The following is an 8,891-nucleotide window of genomic DNA, read 5'->3' as shown; positions in this document are numbered from 1 at the left end:
CTTTGCAAACTAAAAGATATAGAAGTTGGTAATTGGATTATTACTTAAACATTGATTAACGTGCTTATTTCTTATTAGTGACACATCATTTAGTTTGCAAAATTTATTCTACAAATTTTGTCTCTCTAATATTATCCAAACACTAAATTGCAGTAATCGTCTCGTCATTGCCCATTTAGTCACATTTTGTTCTTGTAGTTTCGTTGTGGTAGCGGTAGCGTCATCGATCTTTTCTTGACCCTTTCCATTGAGATAAAATTTGTTTCAAATTGTGTTCTTAATTAGATGAGAAGACGTGCACAAAAATGAAAGAAAACGTTAATTTAGTTGTTGAATTAAACTAAAATCTAGGTAAACTACGACAACTATTAGTACAATTTGGCCTAAGAAAATTACTAGTTTATCTCCTTCTAACAAAGCCGCGTAATTAGATAACAAAAATTCTACATTTATTACATTTGTATCATCCACTTAAATAGAGAAGAGACCTATATATGTTGGTGAACCTACCTCTACCAAAGAGATGATATAAATATAATAAAAAAAAAAAATGTTATGAATGTAACATTACTCTTAGAAAATTATTAGGCAATTCAAGTGGTGTCGTGTAACGCTGGAACTAGATAAGAGAAAAAAGAAAGAAGGAAGGGAATAGTTATGACGTAAATCATATGATAATAATCTATAAAACTGCCACTGGGTGCGAAGACGCAGAAGGCGATGGGGCCATGCAGTTAAGACAATAATGAAGAAGCGCAGTAAGCGTAAGGAAGCTGGTTGTAAGTTTTAACTGGCCTTTTGACCGGGGCTAAACTCTAGAAAGCAGGCCGAAACTCCCGCTTCTTCATCCAATTTTTCATTTTCCATAAAAACCTATGCCCTTTTCCATTATAAAAAGAAACTACCAGTCCTAGTCCTCTACAAAGACGATTATTCCTCCATCAGAGACATCAACCTAGTGTGTGAATGTACCCCATATTGATTGAGGACTTGGCCCACTGAGATAAAAGAAACTGGGTTCTAACTTGCTGGGCATTGAGAGTTTCTAAAAGTGCCAACCCTAGAGACGGATATATAAATATATGTGTGTGTGTTTGTTTTCTGTATGAGTAGATGAGTGTCTAGACCACCTTTGTTCTGGGTTTGGTTTTTGTTGAAATAAAACAAAAGAGAAAATGGCGGCAGCCAAAGGCATTAGCTTGGAGGAAATCAAGAAGGAAAATGTCGACCTGGTAAGTTTTTCTTGATCGTGTTTTTGCTGTACATTTTGTACGTGTTCATGTTGTCACCATGCAGATTCTGATTCATTACTTATATAGCAACACTTTAATTTGGGTTTTTTTTCTTCTGTATCGTTTTCTTAGTTTCGATCTTTGTTTTTTGTCTTCAGATTTAATCCTAAATGTTTGTCTGAATCCATTCTATGTCATTTCTCAAAATTCATTTTGCGTGAAGGGATAATTTAGTTGATAAATTGAGACAGCTCTTAGGTTCAAATCTATTATTATTTTTTTTAATGCATGCATGCATGAGTGCAAATTTTTATTTGCATCTTGGGTTTCATGGCAGATCCAGTTGATGAATCGTTGGATGATTGTCTTTTGTAATCCTGGAATAATAACTATAAATATTGAGGATTAAAATTCTATTCTGATGAGGTGTTTTTGGCGTAATATCCCTCGGACTTTGTTTGATGGCTGAGAAAATTTTGAAAATTGAAGAGAAGACGACTAACTCAAGTAAAAAATTGAAGAGAAGACGACTATGTCAAGTAATTGAGTTGTTAAGGAATATCAGTCATTAACTTTGCCTTCCTTTGCATTGCAGGAGCGCATTCCAATTCAGGAAGTGTTCGAACAACTGAATTGCACAAAAGAGGGCTTGTCAAGCGAAGAAGGGCAGAAAAGGATTCAGATCTTCGGGCCAAACAAGCTCGAAGAAAAGAAGGTAATTCTCGAGCATATTTCTGTCCCTAATATTGGTTTTCAAAGGAAAAATCTTGTGATACATCTTTTAACAGGAAAACAAGGTGCTCAAGTTCTTGGGTTTTATGTGGAATCCCCTATCATGGGTGATGGAGGCTGCTGCAATCATGGCCATTGCCTTGGCAAATGGAGGGGTAACATTTCTCTCTCTCTCTCTCTCTCTCTCTCTCTCTCTCTCTCTCTCTCCCTATCTCTCTCTCTCTCTCTCATATTCTCATGATTTTAATGAACAATGCAGGGGAGACCACCGGACTGGCAGGACTTTGTGGGAATTACTGCTCTCTTGATCATCAACTCCACCATAAGCTTTATCGAAGAAAACAATGCAGGAAATGCTGCAGCGGCATTGATGGCGGGTCTTGCACCGAAAACAAAGGTGAACATTAGTAATGGTTACATCAAATTTATAAAAACAATGAAAATGGGATATTTATATATGCTTGTTCGATTGTAGGTTCTGAGAGATGGAAAATGGAACGAGCTAGAGGCTGAAATCTTGGTACCAGGAGATGTGGTCAGTATTAAGTTGGGAGATATCGTCCCAGCAGATGCTCGTCTCTTGGACGGAGATCCTCTAAAGATCGATCAGGCTGCCCTCACTGGTGAATCTCTGCCCGTGACAAGGTACCCTGGTGACGAAGTTTTCTCTGGCTCCACCGTCAAGCAAGGTGAGATTGAGGCAGTTGTAATTGCCACCGGTGTTCATACCTTCTTTGGGAAGGCTGCTCACCTTGTTGACAGCACCAATCAAGTAGGCCACTTCCAAAAGGTACTAGACATCTGTCCGAAGCTGCAAGTATTAATACGAGCAGTTAGTCCTTTTCAATATTTTTCCATGTTTCGTTTCCTGATATGCACTGCGCATTGATCAGGTTTTGACTGCCATTGGAAACTTCTGCATATGCTCCATTGGCGTGGGAATTGTTATTGAGGTAATAGTCATGTATCCAATTCAGCACCGAGCATACAGAGATGGGATTGACAATCTCCTGGTGCTTCTCATTGGAGGCATTCCAATTGCTATGCCAACGGTGTTGTCAGTTACCATGGCAATTGGTTCCCACCGCCTTTCGACCCAAGGTGCCATCACCAAGAGAATGACAGCCATTGAGGAGATGGCCGGAATGGATGTCCTCTGCAGTGATAAGACTGGGACACTTACTCTCAACAAGCTTACAGTTGACAAGACCATGGTTGAGGTGAGTATGACCGTTCAATTGATTTACTATTCATGAAATTTGTTTTATGTTGCAAAGAAAAGAGAATAAGAGGAGAAAAAATCAAGAACCTAGAACATGATTTCATTGCTTAACGAATAATTAATGAAATTTGTTTTGATTTTCAGGTGTTTGTAAAGGATGTGGACAAGGACGGTCTAATTCTGCTCGGAGCCAGGGCATCCAGGGTTGAGAATCAGGATGCTATTGACACATGCATCGTTGGAATGCTGGGAGACCCCAAGGAGGTATATCCCAATCAAATTTCTTTATGTACTTGCATTTGGAGCATAACTATTTCTCCACGGTTTTGACAGCGAACGATTAATTTGACCGTCTTAATGTACCGACTACTGTTTGTGTTGCAGGCCAGGCAAGGAATAACTGAAGTCCATTTCTTGCCCTTTAATCCAGTGGAAAAGCGTACCGCCATAACATACATCGACCCTGAAGGAAATTGGCATCGGGTTAGCAAAGGTGCACCGGAGCAGATCATTGAGCTTTGCAACCTAAAGGGTGATGTTGAGAAGAAAGCACATGCTATCATTGGCAAGTTTGCAGATCGCGGCCTTCGCTCCCTTGCTGTTGCTAGACAGGTGAGTTTTAGGCCTTATTCCTAATAATTATAATTTGATGATGATGCTTTCGTATAACTGAAGTTGATGTCTTCATAAATCGTTTTTATTTAGACCGTGCCGGAAAAAAACAAAGAGAGTGCTGGAACACCATGGGAGTTTGTGGGTCTCTTGCCTCTCTTTGATCCTCCAAGGCATGACAGTGCAGAGACCATTCGCCGAGCCCTTAATCTCGGTGTCAATGTCAAGATGATCACTGGTGATCAGCTTGCCATTGGCAAGGAGACTGGCCGCAGACTTGGCATGGGCACCAACATGTATCCTTCTTCTTCCCTCCTTGGTGACACCAAGGACGAGTCGATTGCTGGCCTCCCTATTGATGAGCTTATTGAAAAGGCTGATGGCTTTGCCGGTGTCTTCCCAGGTAACTGAACTAAATCCTTCATGCAAGTAAGTTAAAGTCCAGAAAATTCCAGGGTTTTGTATAGTAGAACTAAGTAATGAGGTACCATGCAGAACATAAGTACGAAATTGTCAAGAGGCTGCAAGACAAGAAGCATATTTGTGGGATGACTGGAGATGGTGTGAATGATGCCCCAGCTCTAAAGAGGGCAGACATAGGAATTGCAGTGGATGATGCAACTGATGCAGCTCGCAGCGCATCCGACATTGTCCTGACAGAGCCAGGGTTGTCTGTGATCATCAGTGCTGTGTTGACGAGCAGAGCCATCTTCCAGAGAATGAAGAATTACACAATCTACGCCGTTTCCATAACAATCCGTGTCGTGCTAGGTTTTCTGCTCCTTGCTCTCATCTGGAAGTTTGATTTCTCTCCTTTCATGGTTTTGGTTATCGCCATACTCAACGATGGAACAATCATGACTATTTCCAAGGATAGGGTGAAGCCATCTCCTCTTCCAGACTCATGGAAGCTAAAGGAGATCTTCGCGACCGGGGTAGTCCTGGGCACCTACATGGCTGTCATGACTGTTGTTTTCTTCTGGGCTGCTCATGGCTCTGACTTTTTCACAGTAAGAAAAATTCCTAAAATCCAACTAAATCAAAAGCTTTTTGTGGATCAATCTTATTGCAAATATACTTACATTAAAAAATTTGCAGGAACGATTTGGGGTAAGATCGATCAGGGGAAATTTTCCTGAGCTTACAGGAGCTATCTACCTTCAAGTGAGTATTATTAGTCAGGCACTCATCTTTGTTACTCGATCCCGAAGCTGGTCTTACGTTGAACGCCCCGGTTTACTTCTCTTGGGAGCCTTTTTCATAGCACAGCTGGTAAGTTTCAAGACAAGTTTGCGGTTGAGCATCATATCTAAGATTTTTCGTATTTCAAGAACAACAAACCACTAATTTCCTCTTGCTGTTATATTTCATCAAGATTGCTACCATTATTGCTGTTTATGCAAACTGGGGCTTTGCAAGAATCCGTGGCATTGGATGGGGATGGGCAGGGGTTATCTGGCTCTACAGCATTGTCACTTACATACCTTTGGACATTCTTAAGTTCATCATTCGATACATATTGAGCGGCAAGGCCTGGGATAATGTACTTGAGAATAAGGTATGTTTGATCAAATCCGATGCTTAAAACAGTATGTTTTCATCCCCGTATCCTAAATGTTTGATTCTTCATACTGGTATCCAGACTGCTTTCACAACAAAGAAGGATTACGGAAAGGGAGACAGGGAGGCCCAATGGGCTACTGCTCAACGAACCCTCCACTGGTCTGCAGCCTCCCGAGACAGCTGAGCTCTTCCATGACAAGAACTACAGAGAGTTGTCTGAAATCGCCGAACAGGCCAAGAAGCGAGCTGAAGTTGCTAGGTAATTGTACAACTGGAAGTTGGAATTGCCCCTCTTTTTGTAACACTAACCGGAACATGTCAATGGATCCTATGCTCCTAACCATTCTTGTGGTTGTTTGGTTTCCAGGTTGAGGGAGCTTAACACACTCAAGGGGCACGTCGAGTCGGTGGTGAAGCTCAAAGGACTGGACATTGACACCATTCAACAGCACTACACCGTTTGAGTGAGTGGCAAGAATTTTTGGGCAAAGCGAGTCTTGAGAGGGCAGAAGACAACTAGCGCATTGATAGGACAATTTAGTGTTCATCCTTGAAAAACCAGCAGAAAAACAAGAAAAAAATGTTGTTGTTTGTCATTTGACTTTGTAGGAGGATGAAGGGGTTGGGAATAATCCGAGGGAGTTGTCTCAGACAACCTAAGGTTGGAATAAATTATATCAGGAGGTTGAACCTTGTATTCTCTATGGATTAAATAATTAGTTCATTTCAATGATAATTCGCTATTTTTCGCTTCTACCATTTCAATTTCAACTTCTATATTTGTACTCAGAATACAAGTAGAGAATTATAGCAACTCGAGGTCTCGAGCCCCTTTGAGCACCGCTCGAACCACTCTCAAGGACGAACGCTTGTGCCCCCTTTGAGTGGTTAAAATTCTAAAGGTCGAAAAACAGAGCTAGAATTCTTTAGCATGTTTTGAATTTGGCTACGATTGAGTCTCGCAGCCAAATCGCTTCCCTCTAGGTTTCTGCTAAAGTACTCTAACTGAGCTTCTAGTTGTAGAAACATCTTTCTTCAAGTTGCATTAAGCACAACTCCGAATCTTCAAGAAAACTTACATACGCATAACTATTTTACACGGTCTTATGAAATGTGTGTAAATAATTCATGTGTGTAGGTCATTGATGTTGTAGGAGTATTGTGGGGGCAAATGATAGATGGGGAAAACGAGACTTTGAACAGGTATAATTTCAGGTTTATGAAAACATGAAAATTCCTTTGATCAATCAGTTCTACAAGATTTGAACTAGTTCAATAGCAAGTTATTCTAAGACTACGACATCTCTGTGGTTAACTGGACCATTACCGAAAGCTAGTCTGCTACATGTGAATCCGTTGTCTCTAAAGTCTAAAGACTCTAAACTGTGTGCCAACGGAAGAAGCCAAGAATAAAAACCTGTATCTGACCTAAACTGATGTTCCACAATCATTAATTTCACCGACCCTTCGAGTGATAACCAACGTTCTTCAAGTACCATAATGCTCCTTCAGCTGCATGCTCTGCTGCTGCCTTCTTTTTTGAATGTGGAGAGCTAAAGCATTCCAAAAGGGTTTTTGATTCGTCGTCTATCTCAACAATAACCTTGAAGGTGAACCTGTTTAGAACAATGGATCAGTTAAACACCTTATACCCTCTTGGATAACGCAAGTAAAACTGCATTGTGGATGATCAGTGAAGATTGCAACAGGCCATTGTATAAAAATAGTAAGAAAACTAGGAGTAAGATATTACATCGACTTATAGAATGTGGAATGTAGAACCTGTTTAGAAAACATTTCTTGACGAGGCAACTATGACTTGGGTTTGTAGAATGTGGTCAACTTACATTCTCATGTGGAGCGGTCCTTCCTCTTTCCAGCACTCGAACGTAGGGTTCTTCCATTTTCTTGCAACGCATATCTGGAACAACTGGGATTTTGCTGATAGCTTCTTACCAGTGCCTACGAAATTGATTAATTGGAGTAAGTCTAAAGATTTCATTAATAAAAACTGATTCCGCTGATATTCTTCTGGAAAGCAACTTTGAGCAGCACAAAAGTTTGACCATTGGAAGACAATTACACCTTACTAGAAACAAAATTGGGTTTCTCTATACAATTTAAACCTGTAATTCATAGAAGCAGCAATGTCGATGGATGCTCGTTGTCGAATAAAGAGAGTGCATTTGCTAACCATAAAGTGATTACATAATTTAGTTTCAAAGTTTTTGGATAAGTTACTTTTTATCTCTTGTTAAACAAAAGGTTATGTTAAAGATGCAGAAAATTGAGTTCCAAAGTTACTGCAACTCTGCTAAAGCAGTAAAGCCGCTTTTGTAACAAATTTAGTCTAATTTCCACGAAACTTTAAAATCCCTCATCCAAACGCACTACAGAAGAAAAATGCAGGGAAATCCTGCAATAAATATTAAATAAAACAGAGAGCAATGGATTTTTTAAACATTGGAAATATTTGTACCTTCATATGTTGAATCACTGGCCCCAATCTCTCTGGTAGAGGAAACTTCACTGCGCTCTTGTGTAGAACCAAAAGAAATATTTTTACCCTTCAAATTCTCATCATGTGATTGAGAAGTGTTGCTAGGATCTGATTTCTTAGCCGTCCCGCCATCTTCAACTCCTCCAAAGGAGCTTGCACTTGCACCTTTGAGTACAGTCATGGCACTGGCTTTTTCTCGATACCTGGACCTGAGAACCAACAAATTATCGAAAACCCACTAATTAGAAAGAATATATAAAATATGTGAAAAGTGGGTTTTTGGGATTAGAGGGTTTACATGGGAGATAAAATGATGAGGAGTTTTTCTGGGTTTTCACCAAATTCTTCAACCAGGTGCGAGACGAGAACATTCTTAAAAAAAGACAGTTTCTTTTTATATATTTGATTCTTAGGGAACCCATGTGTAAGAAATTACCTGGATCTTCCTTTCAAAGAGCTATCAATAAAATTTGAGAGATAAACATCGGCGTGCATAAGTAAAAAAATGCGTAAAAGTTAATTTCTTAAATTTTTTGGAACAGCGCAACGGACCATACATTGAAACTATACAAGAATTATGAGTAATGCAAATGGTACGGCCCTTAAGCTTTTGGAATGTTCATTTTTTATAGAAACGATCTTTAGATGACTGATTAAAAATTAAATATTTTTATTATGGTACGTTTGCTTTTAAATTACATTAAGGTTATTTCCAAAGAAATATGTAAAATGCGTTGATAGGTGTATTTTGCATTTATAGTGTTGGCCGAAAACTTTTTTAATGGAGAGATGCAAAATATAAATATTGGCTAGAAAATGTAAATGAAAACCTAAAAATATGCATATTTTTTTTTTTACATCATTCGGTGGCGGGTCCTGCCAATCAAAGAGAGAAATGAAAATGAGATTTTAAATTTATCTCTTCTATTGGTGTGAAACTCCCATCTACATCTTCCAAAAGTGTAAAATAGGATGTAAAATGATTTTTGCATCTCTCCATTACCGAAAAAGTAATAGAGATGCTCTAATC

The 8,891-nt window shown here is 39.3% G+C and overlaps 1 protein-coding gene and 1 pseudogene across 2 annotated transcripts; one reads left to right on the top strand and one right to left on the bottom strand.

Moving 5' to 3' along the window:
• The first annotated feature begins 906 nt into the window (after window positions 1-906).
• On the top strand, window positions 907-6,115 carry LOC125477041 (annotated as a pseudogene).
• Window positions 6,116-6,551: 436 nt separating this feature from the next.
• On the bottom strand, window positions 6,552-8,426 carry LOC125477152 (ribonuclease 3-like protein 1). 2 transcript variants are annotated; one of them, XM_048584095.1, is made up of 4 exons: window positions 8,298-8,426; window positions 7,841-8,070; window positions 7,209-7,323; window positions 6,552-6,977 (listed from the first exon to the last, which is right to left on the bottom strand). In XM_048584095.1, the coding sequence occupies exons 1-4, from the start codon at window positions 8,354-8,356 to the stop codon at window positions 6,818-6,820; spliced, it is 564 nt and encodes a 187-aa protein (XP_048440052.1). In that variant the 5' UTR covers window positions 8,357-8,426; the 3' UTR covers window positions 6,552-6,817. The 2 variants fall into 2 exon arrangements, with proteins under 2 accessions (XP_048440052.1, XP_048440053.1); XM_048584096.1 differs by lacking the exon at window positions 8,298-8,426 and adding an exon at window positions 8,160-8,291.
• Between the last annotated feature and the right edge of the window lie 465 nt (window positions 8,427-8,891).

The sequence above is a fragment of a genome, unplaced genomic scaffold (assembly GCF_019419815.1).
Source record: "Pyrus x bretschneideri cultivar Hongxiangsu unplaced genomic scaffold, Pyrus_bretschneideri_v1 Contig20, whole genome shotgun sequence".
Lineage (NCBI taxonomy): Eukaryota > Viridiplantae > Streptophyta > Magnoliopsida > Rosales > Rosaceae > Pyrus > Pyrus x bretschneideri.
This window is presented reverse-complemented; position numbering and strand designations above follow the sequence as displayed.

What these genes read in the sequence shown, in the direction of transcription:
- LOC125477152 (XM_048584095.1), bottom strand. Translation starts at nt 8,356, where the DNA reads ATGCACGCCGATGTTTATCTCTCAAATTTTATTGATAGCTCTTTGAAA. An exon ending in TCTTTGAAAGGAAGATCCAG is followed by an intron (nt 8,071 to 8,297) that starts GTAATTTCTTAC and finishes GTTGGTTCTCAG; the next exon opens with GTCCAGGTATCGAGAAAAAG. An exon ending in GGACCGCTCCACATGAGAAT is followed by an intron (nt 6,978 to 7,208) that starts GTAAGTTGACCA and finishes TGTTCTAAACAG; the next exon opens with GTTCACCTTCAAGGTTATTG.